The following is a 24,740-nucleotide window of genomic DNA, read 5'->3' as shown; positions in this document are numbered from 1 at the left end:
CCCCCCTTTTCCTCCTTTTCTCCTTCCCCCCCCCCAGCCAGCCTACTTTTCCCCCCCCCCCTTCAGCTTTTCTGACCCTGGCCCTGCAGTCTTTCCCTGAGAAAATTGTGCATGGCTCCTGCTGCTGGGCCAAACCCAGTTGCACAGTGAGAAATCTACAAGCACTTGCAGGGAGCATTCACTTTCCCATGAATCTGCCTCCACACACTATTTTCTCTTTTCCTCATCATGGCAGTCCTCATGTTATGTCTTCGGATGCTGCCTGACACCAGCCAGAGGCAGCTAGAGCTTCAGCCCAGAAGACAATAGGGACTAGGCTCCTGAACTACGAGTAAGGAGCCAATAGGGACATTGACGGGAAGTTCAAACCCACCAATAGGACCTAGGGGTGTCCCTACACAACTGTATAAAGTTGGCCATCCAGCCATTAGTTTTTGTTTCATGTGTTAAGTACCAATAAACACGTCTTATCGGATGTCGTGATCCACCCCGATGTATCGAACCCAGTACTTTTCACCTCATATCCTCACCTTTCCACTCTTCCTCTTCTCCTTTCCACACAGTAGCCAACTTATCTTTTAATCTGTCCCCAACTTCAGTTTATTATTTATTTACTTCACTTATTGTTGTTGTTATTCAGTTGTACAGTCGAGTCTGACTCTTTGCGAACCCATGGACCACATCAGGCTCTTGTGTCTTCCATCATGCTCTGGAGTTTGCTTAATTTCATGTTCATTGCATCGTTGCATTTCGTTGCATCGAACTTCACTTATACCCCAGTTTTATCCACATTGAGGACCCAAAGTAGCTTACATCATTCTCCTCTTTTCCATTTTATCCTCACAACAGCCCTGTAAGGTAGGTTAAGCTGAGAGTGTGTGGTGGCACAGGCAGTTAAATGCCTGTAGAAATAGTCATCTCAATCAGCTGTAACAGCGGTTCGAATACCACCATGGTCGGGGTGAGCTCCCGACCCTTGCCCCAGCTCCTGCCAACCCAGCAGTCCGAAAGCCCCTTGGGGCAATTAGGTAAATGGGTACCTGTCCGTAGGAGGACAGGGGGGTACCCCTCCCTCGAAATTGGGCTCCACCTGAGCGAGGAATCGAGAAGCGGCGGCAACACGGCGGCGGTCAGCAAGGAGGTGATGAAGAGAGGCAGCGACATCCCAAGGAGGTGGTTGGCTCGGCAGCTGATGACGTGGCCAGCATTAGGACGTCCGGAGCCGCAAAGGACGTTGTGACGCCCACCGCGGCTGCGCACCAGGGCCCATAACCAACAGCCCCCGAGAGGAGTCGCCAGAGAGACGGAGAAGAACAGCGGAGGCCGTGGAAGCCGCACCGGAGAGAGCTGGAAGAAGTCGCTCACTCGCCGGATAAACGAATGATCAGAGCCTGGAGGGTACCTGGTAGCCCCCCCCCCAGATTTACTGTGGCCATAGTTAGGGTTTCTGCATAGGTCTCTGCACCATGTAAGCCGCTCAGAGCCCTTTGGGGGTACAAATTGAAAGTATAAATAAATATAAATATAAATCATTCAGTTAGCACCATGATAAACTGAGGATTTGAACCCAGGTCTCCCAGACCCTGCTCTGAAGCTCTAACCACTACACCACACTGGCTTTCATAGGGTGGCTGCTGTTGAACAGTATCAAGCAGCCAGGCCTAAGTGAGTCATGCAGTTGGGTGTTATAAAGTCACCCAGTGGATGCTGCCTAGCCAGGGCCAGTCTAAACCACCACCAGTAAATGTGAAGAGAAAACATCTGCACAAATCCTGCTGATAAGTTGAGGGTTTTGGAAAGGGTTCCCCCCCCCTGCCACCTCAGCAATCATCTTGCGGTTGAATGGAAGTATTCCATTTTAGTATTTTCTCTCAGATCCTTTGGGGTCAGTGCAAAATGTGAATTCTCTCCCTTTACAATAATTTTACAGGGTACTCAATCTGCTGATGCTTCTGTTCTGTGACTGATGCCATCTGCCACAATGATTTCCAATTATCTGTGTAGTTTATTCTTGATGTTTTAGGGCTTTACAGAAAAGTCATTCCTCCAAAATTAATTGACATAGTACTTTCCTTTGAAAACTATATGCACACAAGGCATTTCACTCATTTAAGTCTGATTTAGTCCTGATATTAAAGCTGCTGTTGTGATTTTCTTTGGCTATAGATAGCTCAGCTTTAGATAGTTCTCTCTGCGTTACTGTGAAGACTGCTTATATCAGGAGCACCATTTCTTGATTTGCTGCACTTCAAAATTATTTACAACTTTCTAGGACTGGATTTTGTAGGATTTAAAATTACTTGTGGCATTTTGAACATTATAATTTATTTCAACTATGCTATTACAGATGCTTTTGTTCCTAGTTATTTGAATACCAACTATTTGACTAGCCAAACTAAATGGCAACTGTTTTTATACTCGTTTGATTTTGTTGAAAGTTGACCAACGTGTCCAAAGATCTGGTCTTGCATGTTTAAGGTCAAAATGTGAAAAGCACTCTATTTAGAAACACTGTTGTGATTAACACCAAATAAATTCAGAAGTCAAATATAAAGCTGTATCCAAACGAAATATTCTACCAACAGAAATTTGTGTCAGTTCTCTCATCCTGCTGCAGATCATGCTCATTTTGTTCCTCAGGTTCTCCATCTCCAAGGAGTGGCATTTAACAAAGATTAGTGGGTTGGCGGGTGGATGGGGGAAGGCAAGAAGATTCCATTCTTCTGATGGAAAATTTTGTCTGGATCCAGTCCATAGTGAGTAGGAAACCCAGAATGCCATCCTAAACAGAATCAAGGATCTTGCAGTCACTGGTCTTAGAAGAGTATAACTGTGTTTAGGTTTGTACCGTCAAGTCTACCAAAAGCCTTTGTTCCTTCCCTATGATGTCGAAAAATAAAGCTAATGATGTGTGTGGTTGCTGAATCCATTTTACTAACAGGATTATAATTTTCCATGTTTCCTGGAAGTACATTATCAACTTCAGAAGCATTTCCATATCTCCATTATATTGTTGATGACAGAAGAAGGTCTGCCACATTCTCAGAAGCCTCATCTGCTAATTGGAGGGGCAGAGTACTCAGGGGCTGATTTCCAAAGAATTACCAGCTTGGCTATATAGCTGGTATTTTGCTCAAACCACAGGGGACTAAAACAAGTCAGCTTACTAGAATATGGAGATTCTCCCATCATATGAAACTTGGCCACATGAATATAACATACTGCACATGTACTGATGACAGTCACAGTTTGTGGGAACACCTAGGGGTGTTTATTTATTTAGATATTTATACCCAGCTTTTCTTCCTAGTAGGGACCCAAAGCCGCGTACAATTTTATCCTCACAACAACAGCTCTGTGATGTAGGTTAGACTGAGTGAGAGTGATTGTCCACCCAGGAAGCTTCCATGGCAGAGTGGGGATTCCAAACACATATTGCTTGGGTCTTCATTTAGAAAGGAGCCAATTGTGTTACTGACAAGATTGTTAAGTTAGCCCTTGGGAAAAGGCCACAGTTCCAACCCACTGTAGCCTCCACTGTCCCAAAAGGGAGGGAGAGTCAGGGTGCGGGCAACCTTACCACGATTTGTTCCCGCTGTAGATTTGTATTGTGCGACGAGGCTCCAGGCACTGTCCGGCACATTTAAAAAAAAATCTTTGCACATGCACATATGCGCAAATCACGGCTCCCGCTTGGATGCAGCGGTTTCCTGAACAAGAAACAAAATGAACTACCGACATGTAATCGAGCGCTGTTTTATGTGTGCTTGAGCGTTCATGCATTTAATATATTCAGCGCAGGATTGGTCATGCGCACAATGGTAAAAGCTGGGGGGGGGGACTACTGCAAGAAGGACGTACAGATGACTTAATCGCATTCATAGCAAGTGATGGCTGTCCAGATAAGAGAAATTGTGGATTCACAGAAGAGAAGAAGAAGAGAAGAGATTGAATTTATACCCCGCCCTTCACTTGGAGTCTCAGAGCGGCTTACAAACTCCTTTCCCTTCCCCTCCCCACAACAGACACCCTGTGAGGTGGGTGGGGCTGAGAGAACTCTGACACAAACTGCTCTTTTTCAAGGACAGCTGTGCCAGAGCTTGCGACTGACCCAAGGTCACATCAGCAGGTGCAAGTGGAGGAGTGGGGAATCAAACCCGGTTCTCCCAGATTAGAGTCCGCACACTTAACCACTACACCAAACTGGCTCTCACAGCGCAAGTAGTAGGAAAGTACTTGATTTTCCCAGTGTCAGAAAACATGCTGGAAAACCAGGAGGATTGCGGGGGTGAGTCCACTTCGATATGGGAGACAGAATCGACTGTCTGATCAGCCCTTTTAAATATGATGGGGAACAGTTGTGAAATCTGATCAAAATGACCATGTGACCACAAGCTCAGCCTGCCTGCCTGCCCACCCAGCCAGCCCTGCACCATGCAAGGCTTGGGTGAGCCTGGTGCCTTCTTCTGTATGCTGTGTGAAGCTCAAACCGGCTGGGCATCACCTTCCCATCTTGAAACCATGTTTGGGCTCTGAGGAGATATTCTGGATAGTTGCCACAGCTCCTAAGTACCACCTTCATCTCAGAAAAGTACACTAGTTTCTTTGTTTACTGAGAAGGTAGGAGCAATGAAATAGATAAGCAGACAGTTTGAGCTAAAATGTGAGAAGGATACCATGAACATAGCACATTATGACTTACAGCACATTTTCATGCTTACTCTGTGACAGTGATGGTGGCAAAATGAGCTCACTTCTTTGCCACCATGTCTTCACAAAGCAGCCAGTGAGATATTCTGGGTGGTGAATGGGCTCTTACATTTTACTGACGATTTTAACATAGAACATTCTGTAGCTCACTGTGACATTTTTGTCAGGCATTTTGCAGATAAAAACACTCACATTTGCCATGACTGAGACTCAATATGTTTCTATCTCAATATGTTTCCGGAGTCCAATATGAATTCAGTTGCTCAGGTTGATTTCCGTTATTGTGGCCTAAGGATGCAGAAAAGCTGGTTGGAAGACTCTGATCAACACCTTCAGTGTTTAATTCTTGCCTGTTTTGGCTTATTAAAGCTGGACAAGATTAATCAGTTGGAATCAGGAGACAATGAATGCTTCCTTAAAGGAGGGCTTAACACCAACTGCAATGGAAGAGACAGCTGTGAAACTCCTTCTGGGGGAAAAAATAGTTATCACTGGATCCTAAATAACCAAGGCCTTTTTTCTGGGGAAACATGCCAGGATGGAGTTCCGGAACTTTTTTTTTTGTAAATAACTTTTTTTATTTTATCATTCAACATTCCACAAACATTATCAACACAACAGAATACCACAAGACAGTATACAACCTATGAGAATATAACAAGCGTTGCCGAATTTAAGTTACATGTGATGAAAAACTTCATAATATTTTGCAGGCACTCTAAATTTGGTTGTATCAGAGTTGAAAAAATATTCTAGGAAAGGAAACCATTTCGTGTGTAATGAGGGGCTATGTAATGTAGTGATATTTGAGGTTACTACGTCGGACAGTTTGTCCATGATGTAAAAGTCCCAGACCTTCAGATGCCAAGCGGAGTTCCGGAACTTTTTTGACAAAATTCTTTCAAAAATGTTTAACAGTTTATAAATTTTTTTTGGGGGGGGGAGCTAGAAATATCCAGGCTTTCTTGGAGGAGAGCCATTTAAAGCTGGTTTCAGGGCTGGCTTTGAAACTGCCTTTTTGCCCTATGGTCCACAAGAGAAAAGGTAGGAATGCATTCCTGTTGATTTTCCAGGAGCCATTCAGGAGCCTTCAGCAAGCATGGTAATCAAGCATGGTATCTTTCTATATTGATTGGGGTGACCGGAAAAAAGTCCACAGGAAAAACCTCACGGTCATAAATGCTCACAGGAAAAAAGCCCACGTGGAAAAATGCCCACATGGAAAAATGCCATGTAAAGAGCCATAGATATTTATAATGGTGGATAACCATTCATCTCCATTTATGAGAATGAACAAGTATTACCTATATCCACATGCAACAATCTGTGTTGTGATTTTATCAATTATAATCTTATCTTATATATATAATTCTCCTAACATGTTGGCCATTCCCAGCTCTCCCATTGGCTGTGCTGTGTACTCCATCAGCCATTGGCCGATCAACTGCCTCTCAAGAGTAATCGTGTGCCATTGTCTGGGTGCTGGGTCCACTCCTCTTCCCCGCCCACTGCCACTGTTCCCTGTCAGAATAACTGCCAAAACGGCTGTCTCTCCTGACAAAGACACTTCTCCTGCTTGGCTCCCATGGGACTAACTTTTCCTTCAGTGGCTGTTGCTAGGCAACCAAGCTTGGTTCTGTCAGTAAAAAGACAAATGAATGAAGCCATTTCCAGGCTTTTGTGGGGAACTCATTGGGGCCAGTCCTGACTAGGGTTGTCAGCTCCAGGTTGGGAAGTTCCTGGAGATTTTGCAGTGGAGTCTATGGAAACCAGAGTTTAGGTTAGGGGAGCAGCCTCAGCTGAACAGAATGCCATAGAGGCCATCCTCCAAAGCAATTATTTTTTCCAAGAGGAGAGAGAGATCTGTTGTTTGGAGTTCAGTTGTGATACCAGGCAATACCACAGCCAGTGTGGCGTAGCAGTTACCACTTCAGAGCAGGATCTGCCAGACCCAGATTCTTGCTGTGGAAGTTGAGTGGGTGATTTTGGACCACTCACAGACTTTCAGGATGGAAGCCAGAGTCTGGGGAGGGGAGAGGCCTCAGCTGAATAGAATGCCATAGAGTCCACCCTCCAAAGCAGTTATTTTCTCATGGGGAACTATTGCTGCCATTCTCCAGGTGAGGGCTGGAGATCACTCAGAATTACAACTCCTCTCTTGATGGCAGAGCTCAATTTCCCTGGAGAAAACAGCTGCTTTGCAGGGTGGACTCTGTGTCATTATACCTTGCTGAGGTCGCTTCCCTCCTGCTTGGGTCTCTACTGCGGAGAAAGACTGTACTTTTCCTACGTAGAGGTTCCAGGTTGTGGGGTGGAGGGAGATGGAAAGCTGAAGTCACAAGGGCAGATAAAAGTAGGTTGATGATTGGATGGGAAGGAGAAAGGGTTGCTACCTCCAGGTTGGGAAATTCCTCCAGATTTGAGGGATGAAGCCTGGAGAGGGTGTGCTTTGAGGAGGGATGGGACCTCAGACAGCTACAATGTCATAGGCTCCACCCTCCATACCAGCCATTTCCTCCTGGGGAATCATTGTTGCCAATCTCCAGGTGAGGGGTGGAGATCACTCAGAATTACAACTGCTCTCCAGGAGGGAGGGGAGAGGAAATGGAAAGCTGAAGTCAGAGGTGCAGATAACAGTAGATTGATGGTTGGCTGGGAAGGAGATAGGGTTGCCAACTCCAGGTTGGAAAATTCCTGGATATTTGAGGGGTGAAGCCTGGAGAGGGTGGGATTTGAGGAGTGGTGGGACCTCAAACAGGTACAATGCCATAGGTTCCACCCTCCAAACCAGCCATTTCCTAGTGGGCAACCACTGCTGCCAATCTCCAGGGGAGGGCTGGAGACCACTCAGAATTACAGCTGCTCTTCAGATGGTAAAGATCAGTTCCCCTGGAGAAAATGGTAGACTCTGTGTCATTATACACTGCTAAGGTCACCACAGCAAATTGACACTGTGTGCCTAAGGCCAGGGCACCTGCCCAGAGCCCCTTTCTAGATCCATGAGATAACAAAACATAAGATTACATTAAATAACAAATAATAACAGAAGTGGCAACCATGTCATATAGTGCTCTCAATTCCCTCTTCCACTGCAGTCATCCCAGTGTGTGGTCTCTATTTGATGAACTGCAGAGGGACCTGGCTTGCCACAAACTAACACTGGCTAAAGCAAAGGCAGGTCACCTAGAGGTGAAAAAGAGGAAAAATGAGGCAATACATTACATGGCTGCCACATCTGTGCAGCAATATGAGCGGGTAGAACAAACTTAATTACTTAAGGAGATTAGCTAATTTACAATGAAGAATTATATCTGAGTTATTGTTGTTATTAAATTATTGTTGTTATTGTTGTTTATTAAATGTTGTATTTAAATAATTGTTGCTTTTAATATTAGGGTTAGGTAGTCTTTTGTTATGGTCACAGGGTGTACCACACCGTATTTGTTAAAATACAAGTAAAGCGAAATTGAGCTAGGAAATAGACTTATTTTAATGTTATTTTATAGTTTTGTTATTGTATGGTTTTAATTTTTAATAAAATAAGTAAATATTAATTATTTGAAGAATTTTAAACCATATAGTTGTTCAAAATCTGTGATTAGACAGTCTATACATAATGTAATTTAATATCTTTCTGTCTTTACTTTAGAAATTACCATACCAACATTACAAAGATTGACAAATGGTAATTTTATTTTAAAATATTTCTATATAGAGTTTAGTGTGCCTTTTGGTAGCTCCTTGGGTCAATATAAAACACTTTTTCAATGGTGGCTGCTTGGAATTCTCTGCTTCTTTTTCTTTTGTAAAGGCACCTTTTTGCTTAAAAGTACTGCCGTTTCTTTTAATGTGCTCTGGTTTTCCACATAAATGACAAATTATCTTACTCTTGCTGTTTACATTTAGAGCTACTTTATCAACATTTGGTTCAGATTTCTTGTTGAATTCCTCAAATTGTCAGTGTTTGTATGTCTGCTCAAGTTGGTTTATTACTTCTGTGAGAGACCATCCTCCTTTTGCTTCAATTTGAGACACAGCATTTTCATAAGACTTTGGCCCCGGTCACACGGGAGGCTTTGATCCGCAAGAGGGAAGGATCGGGGGTGCATCTAGTGAGCGTGATCACACCGCAACATCTGGGAAGCGGGGCGCACTCGTTCCCGATCAGTCTCTTCCGGCTGAAGATGTGGATCAAATAAACCCCTACAAAACACTACTACTTACCTGAAAATCCGCAGCAGGGGCGGCTGTGTGATCGCCGGTGCGCCTGTCTCTGGCAGCATGCGAGGCCCCCAGCCAAAATGCGCAGGCGCGCACATGCACAGCGGGCTCGCCTCGCTCACCGATCTGTGACTCCCCCCAGGCATCTGATCATGCTGGGGAGCAACTGCGCGGTGGCTCGGGGGATCTGTCTGATCCTGCCGCCGCACTTCTCTTTTGATGCGGCTCAAAAAAGCCGGACTTCAGCCGAACCTTCCCCCCCAGTGTGACCGGGGCCTATGGCACTTTACATGGTATTTTTCCATGTGGAAATTTTTCTGTGTGGGCATTTTTCCATGTGGGCTTTGTTCTTGTGACCATTTATAACTGTGAGTTTTTTCTTGTGGGCTTTTTTCATAGAACCATTGATTGACAGAGACAAACATCAGGGTAACTGTGCTTCAGTGATTCCATACTATCTGGTCAACCTGTACTAAAAGGTGATGCTGGAGGATAACTGCTGAGATCTGTAACACTTGTGCTGAAGGATTCATGTTGTTCTGCCTTATCCCTCATGCTTTTTAAATGAAGCAACTGGGCAAGGTCATATAGAGAACTGGAGTGATGTGTCATCAATATATGGATGACACTCAGTTAAATTTCTCCATTTCAGTTGATTCAAGCGCTGCATGTTCTGTATTTCCTGGAGGCAGTATTTGGCTAGATAAGAACTAGTAAATTGAAACGGAGTCTGGATAAAGCAAAGATACTGTTGGTCAATAATATGATTCACCGCTTGTGGGTGCTGTCTGTATCTGCAGATTTCCTGCTTAGTACATAGCACATTTCACCAGCTTTGGGAGAGGTAGCAACTGTGGTCATTTCTTGATAGGAAACATTTAGACACGCTTACAATTCTTTGATCACATAAAACAGATTACTGCAATACATTTTCTGTGCCTATGACAGTCTGAAAGCTTCAGCTGGTTCGTGCTCAGTTCAGCAGCACATATACTAAAATTGGAACAAAATTGGTTCGAAAAGGAGAAGCTACATCAGTGACGAGAACTTCCTCTAGAAAACATATGTCATGAGTCTTAAAACAGTGGCTGATTCACTTCTAGGCCTGATATACAGTGTTGGTTTATCACTCCAGACACTCAAATTACTTTGGATCTTGATATCTGAGGAACTCCTTGCTTCCGTCTGTAACTGCTCATCAGTCTTGATATTTGGAGGCACTTTTCTGCTTCCATTCTTTATCTAAGGTAAGGCAGACTGATACAAGCAGCAGGGTCTTTTTAGTTGTGGAACCTCAAATTTGAAATGTCTCTCCCTCAGCTGTTCGCTTGGCACTGAGTCTTCTGTTTGTTTACCTAGGTCTTTTGTTGATGCTTTTCTCTCCCTTGGAAAGTTTGCTGGTTTGTTTTTAGGATTTCATCGGCCTTGATCATTTGATGAAATGTTATCTGCTGTTTTAAAACATTTTGTTTCTATAATTCTTTAATTTTATATTATCATTGGGTTTACAACTGTTCTCCTGCGCTTACAACACTGCTGCTTTAAAAGCTGCTTTTATCATTAACCCAGGAATTTTTAATAGATGTTTTTATTTACATAATTTATATTTGGATTGGGAATTTTATTAAAATGCTCTCTCTCTCTCTCTCTCTCTCTCTCTTTCTTTCGTAAGCTGCCTCAAAAACCTATTGGTTGAGGGGTTAAGGTAAAAATGATTAAAATAAAACATTAACTAATACTTTTCAATGTTACATATATTTTGTTTCCAAACATTTAATTTTTATGTCTCTTTCTGTTCCTTCAAATGTCTCTACACTGCTTAGTAATCTGTGCAAGGAGACCCTTTAGGTTCCCCATTTCCCACTGCACTTTTCCACCCCTCTTTTCTTTCCCATTGTAAATATGACCTCTTGTTCTCCTGTGTAAATAAAGAGTTAATGTCATGATACCATGTACATTTACAAATCCAAGTTTGTACTGTGAAGTATCAAAATCAAAGTAGAAGAATGGGATGGAAAGCAAGAAAGCACTGTGATCTAAGGATTACTTGAAACCAACCAGCAACATTTTTGTTGTGATAATTGGAGGCTTAGACGTCTTTAGAGTGGGGATTATTTGACTTTATTTTGCAGTCTGCCTGTTATATCAGCATCAGGAAGAACATTGTTCTATTATATTTATGCACATTAAAGATTAAAGGGTAACGGTATAAAGAGAAGTCAGACACATTTCCTCCTCTATATAAGATCACTGCTTTCAAATTATCGGAAGAAGGATGTTTTGTAATATTAAAACTTCTCCAAATTATTGGTTAAGCATTATTACACAGATTATGATACTGTTGTAGCTTCCTAATGGCAGACTAACATGTATCAACATTTTCTAAAATTGGTGACAAAATTGTGAGTATGTTATTGTTCTTGACAATATCAGTTAAAAATGAAGCTGAACATAGTAACAATCAGAGCATAGCTAGGGAGATTAAAATGTTGGTGCCACCATTACTGTCACCAATACTGACATCTGACAGCCTATGAAGAGAGAGCCTGATCCCCCTGGATCCCCCCAATTACCACCCGACCTGATCGCCTTGGACACCAGCAGAAGATCAAGGAGTTGACTGTATGATGAGGAATGAAGTACTAGCACTTTATCTTGTTGTTATATTTATGGTTTTAAGAATTTGTGTATTATCTGGTTTTTATATTGTATGTCATATTATACTGTTTTATATTGTCACGTAAGCCGCCCTGAGTCAGCCTGGCCAGGAGGGCAGGGTAAAAATCTAAAAAATAAAATAAAATCCAACAAGAGAGATCTACGTACAGAAGCAGGGTTCCATATGCACATTAAGGATGCATACCAAGTGGCACTGCAGATAATGAACACACACATAAACACAGGAAGCTGCCTAATACTGAACCAGGTCATTTGTTCATCAAGGCTAGTGCTGTCTACTCAGACTGGCAGCAGCTCTCCAGGGTCTCAGGCTGAGGTCTTCCACATCACCTACCACCTCGTCCTTTTAACTGGAGATCCCAGGGACTGAACCTGGGATCTTCCACATGCCAAGCAGATGTTCTACCATTCAGCCATGGCCCCTCCCCCAACATCTGCTTTAAACACTGGAAGCAAAAAATCTAACACTGTTCCCAACTGAACTGTAGAGTGTGTAGGGTGATAAGCCCTCTCATTTTGCGATCCAAATGTAAATATACATCCCTGTCAACTCCCTCTCCTATTATTCGTGGGTAACACAACATCTTATTCATTTAACAAATTTGTATCACCTTGTTCAAAAAGGATCCCCCAAGGAGGCTAAGAATAACAACGATACCTCATAAAATATCCAAAAGTAAATGTAAAAAAGAGCAAAATAAAGTGCTAATAAATCAAAACAGCACCAGAATCTCAGGGGAACACATTGAACAATTACTTTCAAAAGCCTCCCAGATTATATCAGTTGACAGAGAAGGTGCCAAACTGCACTTCCAGGAAGGACATTGTTCCATAATTTAGGAGTGGCAGTTCTGCACAGCTATCCCTGCATCAAAGCCAGAAAGTTGGATTACAGTGAAAGAGGGTGCCAACTTGTTCATTGTGCTTCATGTAATGGCTACTCCTATGATGATTGGTTAATGTCTACATAACATATACAACTAACTTGATCGGTACCTAGTAATTTTGTCTCAGGGCAGGATCAGAACCAGAGATTTCTATCAGCATAATTTTATTATTCCATTTAGTCTATTCAAATTTTCCAACTACCCTGTTTCCCCGAAAATAAGACCTACCCAAATAAGCCCTAGCAGGATTGCTATGCATTTGTGGTATAAGCCCTAGTGTGTCTTCTTGAGAAAAAATAAATATAAGAGTGTCTTATTTTCGGGGAAACACGGTAGTGGGTCGTGAATCCACTTATAGGCAGGTGCATCAGCAGCACAGCTATTTTACCTTTTATCAGGTATTGTACCTAAGTCCAGAGGTTTACAATGCAATCTTAAACACCCTTCTAAACCCAGCAGAAAGCCCAGACAAGGAGAATGAAACAGATCCATAGTTCTATAAATGTACTTAAAATATGTATCACTCACTCTTTTGAAAAGGCTCATGGTGGCTGTGATGCAATGGCTGCCAGGCAGAGGCAGCAGTGTATTTTAAAATGGATGCCAGCTTGGTAGTCCTTAGGAGGGGGGGAGGTACTCCATAGGGAACAATGGAACTGCCATACCTCCCTGCCTACGGTTCCCAGAAGCTTTAGGGAAAAGAGCAGGAAAATATGGACACACCCCAGGGGCGGAGTCAGGGAGAAAAAGGCTTTGGCTCCTGAGGGGGGAGTTGAGTCTTCAGCCTGGTCTTCAGCCTTTGGCTTAGCGTGGACAGCAGCTTCAAGGGAGCGGACAGGTGGGTTCCTGTTGTCTCAAACTCCAGGGCATCCAGGCCACTATAAACCGTGGTGGACAGCCAGGAGGGCAACAGTACAAGTGACCAGTCCAGTGGAGGGCTGGGGGTTTCTCCACAATAACAGGAGGGGAAAAGAAAAACCCATCCTGAGGCCCACAACCTCCAGAGATAGAGAGGGGTGTGTAGGGGGACAGAGGACTGGCGTTTTAAATTGTATTTATTTTCTGCCCAGGTTGTGTTAATGTGCTTGTGTTTATTTTCTGCGCTTAACTTGTACATAGTTAAAATAAACCGTGTTGAGTTAAATAAAACCTGGTGTGCCTTGACCACCTAGTCCTCCCCACTCAGCACGTTACCAGGGTCAAAGGGAGGCTAGGAAACACAAACGGGCCCAAATTGGAGGGGTTGCCAACTCTCCAGGGGGCGCCCAAAGATAGTGGTACCAACTTCCCGAGGTTGAGGAATCAGCTAGAGGGGTCTCACTGTCCCTCTAGGAGGGTGGTGTCCAGTGAGTGGTGGCACCGTATAATGAAGGGAAATAGCCCCACCAGGAATGGTGGGAAGGCAAAAACGGGCTTGCAAGCCTCAGAAAAGCTGCTCAGTCTCCCAGGGCTGAGAGCAGGTCCCCGTTTCGCCACAGCGGCTAATAACAGATTTTAAAAAGATAAAATCTCTCCTTATATATAATTGTGAAGTGGGGTGTCACTTTCTGAACATTCCACACGCTCCTAAATTAGTTGGCTCCATGATGTGTCACTCAGAAGCTGTCCCTATCCACTGGCTGTGTTGCCTGAGTCCAGCTCTTTCTGAACATTCCACATACTCCTAAATCAGTTGGCTCCATGATGTGTCACTCAGAAGCTGTCCCTATCCACTGGCTGTGTTGCCTGAGTCCCGCCCACAGAAGCGGTGCCTGCCAAAACTTTCCTCATAAGACACTTGCTTTGCTCCAGTGAACGCAGGTACTGTCTTTGCTCTTCTTGCCAGATGACGATTGATTCCCTCAGGGGACAAAACCCACCATCTTTAGCCTCCAAGCCAGGTTTGGTGAGACAACACCTTCCAGACCGGACCCCCCCCCCCACCACCAAGGAAGCCAGAGTTTGGGTAGGGGAGAGGCCTCAGCTGAATAGAATGCCATAGAGGCCACCCTCGAAAGCAGTTATTTTCTCCGGAGGGGGGGGGGATCTGTTGTCTGATGTTCAGTTGTGATACCAGGTGATACCAGACGACAGAGATCATTGTTGCCAATCTCCAGGTGAGGGCTGGAGATCACTGAGAATTACAACTGCTCTCCAAATGGTAGAGGTCAGTTCACCTGAAGAAAATGGTGGACTCTGTGTTCTTATACCCTGCTCAGATGCCCCTCCATGACAGCCAATGTGACGTAGCAGTCAGGGCTTCAGAGCATGGTAGAGGCTGCAGGTGGTGGTGGGAGATGGAAAGCTGAAGAGTGAGAGGGATATAAAGGTAGGGTGATCCTTGGCTGGGAAGGAGATAGTGTTGCCAACTCCAGGTGGGAAATTCCTGGAGATTTGAGGGATTGAGCCTCGAGAGGGTGAGATTTGAGAAGGGGTGGGACCTCAGACAGGTACAATGCCATAGACTCCACCATCCAAGCCAGTGGTTCCTTCCTGGGGAACGATTGTTGCCAATCTCCAGGTGAGGGCTGGAGATCACTCAGAATTACAGCTGCTCTTCAGATGGCAGAGATTAGTTCCCCTGGAGAAAATGGTGGACTCTGTGTCATTATACTCTGCTGAGGTTGCCACAGCAAATTGACACTGAGTGCTGAAGCCCGGGGCACCCACCCAGAGCCTCTTTCTAGAGATTGTTGTATTTATTTCCCCAACGGGCCTTATTACTAGTCAATTATATGAAAATAATTAACCATACTAAACATAGCCTCACCAGCAATCAACAGGTTAACATGGACTTTACTGTTATTGAAATATTTTAATTTCCATTTCAGCAATAAAAGCAAGCTTTGAACAAAAGGCCCATTCTTATAAAGTGAGAGATGGATTATCTTTCAAGTAAACAATTGAAGTAAATTCTATGTTGTAGGTGGGATAAAATTGGTTCTTAGGCTAAAAAGTTTGAGAACAACCACAGCTGATCCTCTAGATAATTTAAGAGTAACCCTTTAATGATGTCAGTAAGTTTGAATGACAAGGACATACAGTAAAGTGTTCTAGCAATTGCCCCCCCAGTTGTGGAAATCCTTTCCTCTCTGATCTTGTCAAAGATTGCATTTTTCAGATTATGCCAGAAAGCCTAAAGATAATTTCAGTATTTTAGGAGGCAGCTGGTCCTCTGGATTGCAGCTGGAAAATGGTATTTAGTGAATATTAGTGATTGGAATTGCCACTTTGTGGCTGTGATTAAGTATCAAGGGTGTGTGTGTGTATGAGAAATTATTAGCTGCCATTTTGCTATCAGCATATGCTTTTCTAAAAATGTTCTAAAACTGGCAATTCGCAGTAGTTTTTTTTAAAATATAGAGCTCAGTACAAGATATCAAAGGAGGGGATAAATACAAAATAACAAAATATCTTAAATCCACTTCCTTAGCAGAAGATGGCTTTAATATTCTATGCTTCATAAAACATAAAATGACTCATTCTTCACACATCACCATCCTCTCCCACACTGTTCCACATTCTACTTGCTGATCATTTCATTCATTGAAATGGCTTATTCCTTTTTCCTGCTATCCAGGCTTTTCACACAGACACACATTTGCTTCCCCCACCACAGCTATTCTGGAAATTCACCTCTTTTAATTGCTGATGGACACTTGAATAAAACTGCTTAGTATTCAAGACTCATTAAGGTGTATGTCCAGTTGTTAAGACACATTGTTTGTGTTATGTATCGTTAGACTGAGCCTCAGTGATTAGATTCCAAGCCCACAATAATACACACAGTCAAATGCCAGAAACATAATTTTCCTTGTTTGAGAATTCATAAAACTTACTTGAAAATTAATAAAATCCACTTACCAGAATGAAGAGGCAACTAGTGGCAAGCCACGTATGCTCAGGAATAGTAGAAAATACTGACAAAATCAAGCAACCAAACACAAGGAGAAAACTGAAAAACAAAAGAATAATAAAAAATAGTGAGGACACACAAAAAAGTAGAACTTCAAGTATATGAACTACAAGTTATCGGGATTCTTTGTGTTCCCAAAGTAGGCATGATGTTAATGCCACCCTAGGTATATAATTAAAGGTCCCATTCACTTAAACATATAATATCTAAAAAAAGTTGTTTATATAATTTTTAAAGAATCAAGAGGTGCAATTTAGGTAAAGGTAAAGGTGCTCATCTCCGTTTCAAAGCCGAAGAGCCAGCGCTGTCTGAAGACGTTTCCGTGGTCATGTGGCCGGCATGACTAAACACCAAGCACATGGAACGCTGTTACCTTCCCACTGAAGTGGTACCTATTTATTTACTTGCAATTTCTTGCTTTCAAACTGCTAGGTTGGCAGGAGCTGGAACTAGAGACGGGAGCTCACTCTGTCATGCGGCACCCGGGTCTTGAACTGCTGAACTACCGACCTTCCACAGCCTGCAGTTCAGCATCTTAACCACTGAGCCACCATGCAAATCAATAAACTGGAAGTTCATTTCTTTTCAACATCAAGTACTTCATATGTTCACTACTAACTGCATTAGGATATTGCATAATTTCATAGGGGTTTTTTGTATCTAACATGACTCTTTCAATGAAAACTACTTGTATGAGATAAGGAAATAAGAACCCTTTGGACTTTCCTGTGACAAATTTTAGATGACAGGTAACAAATTCTTAAACTAACAAAAAAACATTTTCTAGACACAATAATTTTGATCTTCTCCAAGTACAGTTTTTTGTTGCTCTTGCAGTTTTCAGATTTTTGTTCTCTCAGAGCTGGTTTGAAAGGCTTATAAATTGTTTTTAAATGCTTGTTTTAAATGCTTTTTAATTAACTATTTGTATTCAGCAAGTAATTACTGTTGCAAAATAAACTGATACAAGAACAAAGGGCTCTTGACACAGCTCTCTGGCAGGCATTATAAAATAAAATGTTGTTGTGCCAATGTTAAATACAAGGGAGGACTGATTGATAGGAGAGGTTATGACAGATTCTTTGAATGTTGGGCCAAAATCTTGCATGCAGAGCTGTCTGCAACATGCCACTTACACTGTGGGTAACCACACAATATGCCAGTGCTTTGTGAAGCTTAATATCTAGAGTTTTGGCTACATTTAAATAGAAGTTCTAAAATCAAAAAGCCAGACCTGGTTTTGCTTCGAGATGTGGAGATACCAAGTCCCTCAAGAGAAGCCACTGTGGAGCAGCAGTTAAAGTGGTAGGCTATGATCAGGGAGATCTGGATTCCCACTTAACTATGAAGCTCACTGGGTGACCTTGGGCCAAGCATTCTCTCAGAGTTGTTACATGGATAAAGCAGAAGAGGATAACCATGCATGATGCCCCCAGCTTCTTGAAGGGAGGAGAAGATAAAAATCTGATCAAAATCATCACTCAATTATTATATTAAAGTTTTTCAGTTAAAAAACCCTTAAAAAGCAGACTAAAACCACGTTCAAAATAGACATTCCAATGTCTGATGGAAGGGATTTGAAAACATATTGGGATTGGATACAGTCTGGATCCAACCCATTCTCTGCTTTAAAAATGCCTCAGATGGTAGCAAAAGTTCAATCTTTACCCAGCACATGTGTCTGTCTTCACATTTAGCAACTTCATTTCAACTGCTTTAATATACAAATTCAGTAAAACATGCATTCAAACTGGATGAGATATGGAAGACTTGTGCATTCCATTGATTAGTGGAAATACTGGCTCACTAATGGCCGCTAACAGGGTCACTTGCTTATCAAAGAAATATCTACAAGGTGACAATTCCAACTAGTTTTGGATTAGAAATGTTCTGTACTGTGGCATCTCCCTTTAAAAGGAGTGTTTTCAAAGATAATGCTTAGCTGACACGGTGGAAAATAATACAGTTTTGATAATGCAAGCCATGTGGATTAAATTTTCCATCATTTATAGCTTCTATGTGGCTTGTTTATGCAAGTAAAATGAGATATGACAAAGGTTATTACAATTTGTTTAAAATGTTTGACAAAAACTGTATAGAGCAGAAGCATTCCTCCATTGAAGGAGGACTGTAAATTTATACTGTAAACATTCATATGAAATGACTTGCTCTTTAGCCCTTTCTATGAATTTAGCAGCATGACCTTGGGGTCAAGACCTGATGAAAGCAAGGGATGTCCACATAAGGAAGTTTAGTAAGAATGGTCTCTTTAAACAGCTGAAGAGTAGTTCCAGCAAAGAGTTTTCAAAATTGCAGCAGTTGTCTTTTACAATTTATTTTCCTTATTAACTGACCTTTATAGTGGGAAGAATAAACATCTGAGAACATTCAACTGTTTTCAGATCACAACGATATTGTTATTGTTTTAATTCAATGCTGATGTTTTCATTTTGTTACCTCTATACTTTTGTGTATTTTATCATTTCTGGTTTATCAATATTGGCCTGGTTTCAAAGTACTGCAGGACTAGACAGCCTTTTCCTCACCTTTTTTGAAATTGGGTATGGTTTCAAAATCAATTTTTGGTATGACATAAGGGTCTACTGTTCAAAGAAATATATATTTTTTACAAATTCCATGTGGCATTGCTGCCTGAACCCTTGAGTACCCCAAAGACAAAGTTATTCTTTAGATCTCAGTCATAATTATTAGGTATTGGACCCCCACACACGAAATAGTACAACTCATATGAGAGGGAAGAATAAGACTGATATTAGTGTTTTTTTCTTAATTTATAATTTATTGTAAAAAACCTGGTACCAGTAAAGTGAGAGAAGGAAAACTGAATAAGTGATCCTGTTTGGCCCCATTATAGGAAAATATATTCTTTTAGGAATAAAAGATTTAAATTAATCTTTGGGAATAACAGCCTTAAAATACCACATTGTCACATGCAAGCAAAAAATAAAAAAATAGTATTTTCAGATCCTGAAACAATATTCTATTAGTAGTAGATTTCACGATCCAGTTCACAACAAAGAGAAAATAAAACACACATAAATATCTCAGTGAGGGAATAAGAAAGCAGATACTGCAAATGGACAAATTTCTTGATAGTTTTTGAACAATCATAATTTTGCAAATGTAAATGCTAGTATTTCTTTTCCCAAATATGAACTTTTGAGGCACTCTGACAAATTTGGTTCTTGTAACATATGGAAATCAAATGAGATCTGCAATAAAACCATGGGGACCAAGCTGGTACCAATGTTCAATAATTCCCCTAAATTTTCCTTTTTCCAGTCTCAGTTGTGTGGAATCTATGCATATACACACAGAAAGGGGATGGGTGTATTACTTGCCATTAATTTGGGGAAAGGTATTTATTTGGCCTGTTCAAAAGTAGCATCCCAGCTGCAATTCCAAAAGCAAAGGTTTAGATTTCTAGCGAAATAAAACAGGAATTCAGTGGCACCTTAAAGAATAATTCTTTGTCTTTCATGTGCCACTGGGCTCCTCTTTTATTTTGCTGCTGAAGACTAATATCTGACATTTCAAACTGTAGCTCCAATCCTACTTCCTGATATTTGAAAAATTCCTCACATGTGTAGGCTTGCCAGCTCTGGGTTGGGAAATACCTGGAGATTTTGGGGGTGGAACCTGTGGAGGGCGGGGTTTGGGAGGGGGGGACCGCAGCAGGGTACAATGCCACAGAGTCCACTTTCCAAAGCAGCCATTTTCTCCAGGGGAAATGATCTCTGTTGTCTGGATATAAGTTGTAATAGCAGGAGATCTCCAGGCCCTACCTGGAGGCTATTAACCCTACACATGTGATTGGAGAGAGTCTCTATTATAGCACTGAGTCACCACATAATCTGTATTCCTCTGCTACTAAATATTCCCCTTTTATCTCTCTCCTGTATCCCATTTCCCTTTTTCTTCCTCTGTACGTGGTCTTCTCATATTTTGCTGTCTAAGTGCTGCTTTTAGAAAGGAAAAGATGAAATCCAGCAGGTGCAGAAGTTAAATTTTCAGATTGCCCTATACAGAGCACAACATGAACTTGAATGGCAGTCAGTATGTGATCACAGTGCACTCCTATGCAGAGTTACTGCAGTCTAAGCAAATTAAAACTGATCAACTTAGACAAGAATAATAATTCTGGTCCATCAATGGCTGCTAGCTATGGCGACTAAAGGAACCTCCATATACAAAGGCAGGTAAACTCTAAATACCTCTGAATGCTAGGAGGCAGCATAAAGTGAGGGCCTCGGTCTCTATAGCTGGTTTGTTTGGTCCTCTATGTCCAAGCAACTGGTTGGCTACTGTGTGAACCAGTATGCTGGATGTAATGTATTCAGCCTGACATGCCCGGACTTGCCCGGGCTGGCTAGGCACAATTCATCTGTAGCTTCAGTCGAAAGACAAAGGATCCGAAGGATCCTAGCTGGCCCAATCAAAAGGGCTAGCTTCCCAGCCGGGGAACCAATGGTCGTCCGGTTACTGTAAATAGCCTATCGGGAGTAGGGGGTGTGTTTAGGTGTACTTGGTGGCGGGTTTTCTGAATGCACATAAACCAGCCTGCGAGCTGGTCAGTTGTCTTTGTCCTGAACTAAATAAAGGTATGCTTAGCTGAAATCACTCTCCGTCTGCATACTTTTCACTGGACAAGATGGATCCCAGGTCAGATTCAGCAGGGCACTTCATATGTTCTTAACCAGCCAAGATGCTGCTGTAGTCCTGGTAGCTGTGGCTGTGCATGTGGATGGAGGACAAGCAGGATGAGCCAGGCATGGCTTGGAGGAGGGAAGGGGGCTTCAGCACGACCTCCCAGTATGACAAGGGGTTGAAGAGTTCAGGCATACAGGAAAGAGCTTCCGATGGATGGGGTGGATGACAGTATCCAATGGTGCAATCCTATGCATGTGCACTCAGAACTAAACCCCACTATATTCAATGAGGTAAGTAAGCATAGAATCACAATTTTACACTCTTAATACAACCAACTCATATTTGACAGTACATTTGCTACTGGCAGAGTAAAATCCCAATTTAACACATAGTTCAGCTCACTTAGGTCCATTGCTCACTAGGCTTTAAGTACATTCCACTGTATTGGGATAGTGGCTTTGAGTCAAATCAAATCGAATCAGAATTCTGATTATACAAGTGGGGACTCACAGGAAACTTGAGAAGAGGTGGCATTTGCCCACCTTTGCTTCCTTCCCTTTTCCCCCTTCTCTGGCAAAATTCTCCCCTCTCTCTTTTTCTGCCCCCCCTATCTATCAATCCCTCACCCCCCTTCTCCCCTCACCCCTTCTATAGCCATCTCCCCCTCTTACCCCAGACCTTCTCAGACAATGTCCCCCTCTCCTCCCCCATCCCTTCTCAATCAGCCCCTCTTTCTCTCCCTCCTCCTATTTCTTACACCCCAGGCAATCCCCCCTCTTGTTTCTCCCCCCCCCTCAGACAATCCTCCTTCCTTCTCTATCTTCTCCCTCCCTCAGCTAATCCCAACTTCTTCCTCCTTCTCTCCCCCTCAGATAACCCCTCTTCTCTTCCACCTCAGATTATCCCCCTTCTTTCTCTCCCCCTCACAGACCATCCTCCTTTTTTCTCTTTCTCTCTCCCCCCAGCCAATCTCCCCCTTCTTCTTTTCCCCTACCTTGGGTGCTGTGGCAGCTGTGGCAGGGCACCCTGGAAGCTGTGGCAGCAGCAGGGCCCCCCAGAGCCACCAAGGCTGTGAACTGTTTTTCAGGAGAAGCAGCAGGTGTGTCAGAAGATGCTGCGCTGACTGAAGGGCCCTTGCAAGTCACCGTGTCTGCAGCAGGAACCCCCCCCGGGAGCCATTGCAGCTGTAGCAGGGACCCCAGGAGCCACCATGCTGGACACAGGGCCCCTGAAAGACACAACACCAGTTGCAGGGGCCCCAGGAGACACCATGCTGGGCCACCGGGAGACACTATGCATGCAGACATAACTTTTTTGTTTTGGGGGAGATTTAACCCCAAGTTTGGAGAAAAATCTGCTTTCTCTCAGCGTGGACCCAATTTGCAGATTTAGATATCCACATATCTGCCCACACTCGAAAAATATATAGATTGAAATCCAGCAAGCAGTTCTCTAAATAATTACTGCCTTAGTGGAAAATCAGTGCCATTGATTTAAATGGAACATGGAGAGAATGAGTTGTACAAGGCAAGACTCAGTGGTGGTGTGGACAGACACCCCATTAGTCAGGTTCACACATGCAGGGGAACGAGGTGGAAGAAACCTACAGAATGGACTGCATGGGAAGGATCATGGAAAATCACACTGTGGAGTGCTCCCTATGTTAACCCCTGCAAGTACAAAACTACCTTGACAAGAAAAGGGGAGGGGGACAAACTTGTTTTCCTGATTGTTAACTTTCCATTTCCAAGTAAGCATTAGTAGTCCAAGATTTCTCCCAGGAAATCTATTAAAATACTGGTCAGTGGAGCAAGGGGAGTTAATTAAAAGATAAATTTTTGAAGGAGGAAGTGACTTCACAGAAATGGGCAGGGCTTGGATAGGACCTGGAACTGACATCACACTGCACCATCATTTGACCTGGAGGTGACACCACAGGACATAATATCACAAAGTGGTATCACATCCTTGCTAAGCAAGCTGTGGCAGCTGTGGCAGGGCACCCTGGAAGCTGTGGCAGCAGCAGGGCCCCCCAGAGCCACCAAGGCTGTGAACTGTTTTTCAGGAGAAGCAGCAGGTGTGTCAGAAGATGCTGCGCTGACTGAAGGGCCCTTGCAAGTCACCGTGTCTGCAGCAGGAACCCCCCCCGGGAGCCATTGCAGCTGTAGCAGGGATCCCAGGAGCCACCATGCTGGACACAGGGCCCCTGAAAGACACAACACCAGTTGCAGGGCCCCCAGGAGACACCATGCTGGGCCACCGGGAGACACTATGCATGCAGACATAACTTTTTTGTTTTGGGGGAGATTTAACCCCAAGTTTGGAGAAAAATCTGCTTTCTCTCAGCGTGGACCCAATCTGCAGATTTAGATATCCACATATCTGCCCACACTTGAAAAATATATAGATTGAAATCCAGCAAGCAGTTCTCTAAATAATTACTGCCATAGTGGAAAATCAGTGCCATTGATTTAAATGGAACATGGAGAGAATGAGTTGTACAAGGCAAGACTCAGTGGTGGTGTGGACAGACACCCCATTAGTCAGGTTCACACATGCAGGGGAACGAGGTGGAAGAAACCTACAGAATGGACTGCAGGGGAAGGATCATGGGAAATCACACTGTAGAGTGCTCCCTATGTTAACCCCTGCAAGCACAAAACTACCTCGACAAGAAAAGGGGAGGGGGACAAACTTGCTTTCCTGATTGTTAACTTTCCATTTCCAAGTAAGCATTAGTAGTCCAAGATTTCTCCCAGGAAATCTATTAAAATACTGGTCAGTGGAGCAAGGGGAGTTAATTAAAAGATAAATTTTTGAAGGAGGAAGTGACTTCACAGAAATGGGCAGGGCTTGGATAGGACCTGGAACTGACATCACACTGCACCATCATTTGACCTTGAGGTGACACCACAGGACATAATATCACAAAGTGGTATCACATCCTTGCTAAGCACCACCACTAAAATCTCCAGGTATTTCCCAATCAGACCTGGCAACAGGAGTGTACACTTCTCAGTTTCCTGGGGAGGAGGCATGGGTCTGAAGCTGGTACAGGCCCATACTCAGTAATCTATATTAAATTATTTTAATATGAAACTACCTTAGTGGAAAATCAGTGCCATTGATTTAAATGGAACATGGAGAGAATGAGTTGTACAAGGCAAGACTCAGTGGTGGTGTGGACAGACACCCCATTAGTCAGGTTCACACATGCAGGGGAACGAGGTGGAAGAAACCTACAGAATGGACTGCAGGGGAAGGATCATGGGAAATCACACTGTAGAGTGCTCCCTATGTTAACCCCTGCAAGCACAAAACTACCTCGACAAGAAAAGGGGAGGGGGACAAACTTGCTTTCCTGATTGTTAACTTTCCATTTCCAAGTAAGCATTAGTAGTCCAAGATTTCTCCCAGGAAATCTATTAAAATACTGGTCAGTGGAGCAAGGGGAGTTAATTAAAAGATAAATTTTTGAAGGAGGAAGTGACTTCACAGAAATGGGCAGGGCTTGGATAGGACCTGGAACTGACATCACACTGCACCATCATTTGACCTTGAGGTGACACCACAGGACATAATATCACAAAGTGGTATCACATCCTTGCTAAGCACCACCACTAAAATCTCCAGGTATTTCCCAATCAGACCTGGCAACAGGAGTGTACACTTCTCAG

At 43.1% G+C, this 24,740-nt stretch overlaps 1 protein-coding gene across 1 annotated transcript in view; it reads right to left on the bottom strand.

Moving 5' to 3' along the window:
* LOC107109839 (potassium voltage-gated channel subfamily KQT member 5-like) overlaps positions 1-18,098 on the bottom strand; it is a gene marked incomplete at its 3' end in the record, with an annotated part of 91,688 nt that extends 73,590 nt beyond the window's left edge. The window contains exons 1-2 of the mRNA XM_015410550.1: positions 18,061-18,098; positions 16,341-16,431 (exon numbers count right to left, since the gene is read on the bottom strand). Coding sequence (XP_015266036.1) covers positions 16,341-16,431; positions 18,061-18,098 — 129 coding nt within the window. The remainder of the gene's footprint in view (positions 1-16,340; positions 16,432-18,060) is intronic.
* Positions 18,099-24,740: the final 6,642 nt, after the last annotated feature.

Source organism: Gekko japonicus, unplaced genomic scaffold (assembly GCF_001447785.1).
Source record: "Gekko japonicus isolate JY-2015 unplaced genomic scaffold, Gekko_japonicus_V1.1 scaffold3146, whole genome shotgun sequence".
In the NCBI taxonomy this organism is placed as follows: domain Eukaryota; kingdom Metazoa; phylum Chordata; class Lepidosauria; order Squamata; family Gekkonidae; genus Gekko; species Gekko japonicus.
Note: the sequence above shows the minus strand (reverse complement) of the source record. Positions and strands in the feature narration are given on the sequence as shown.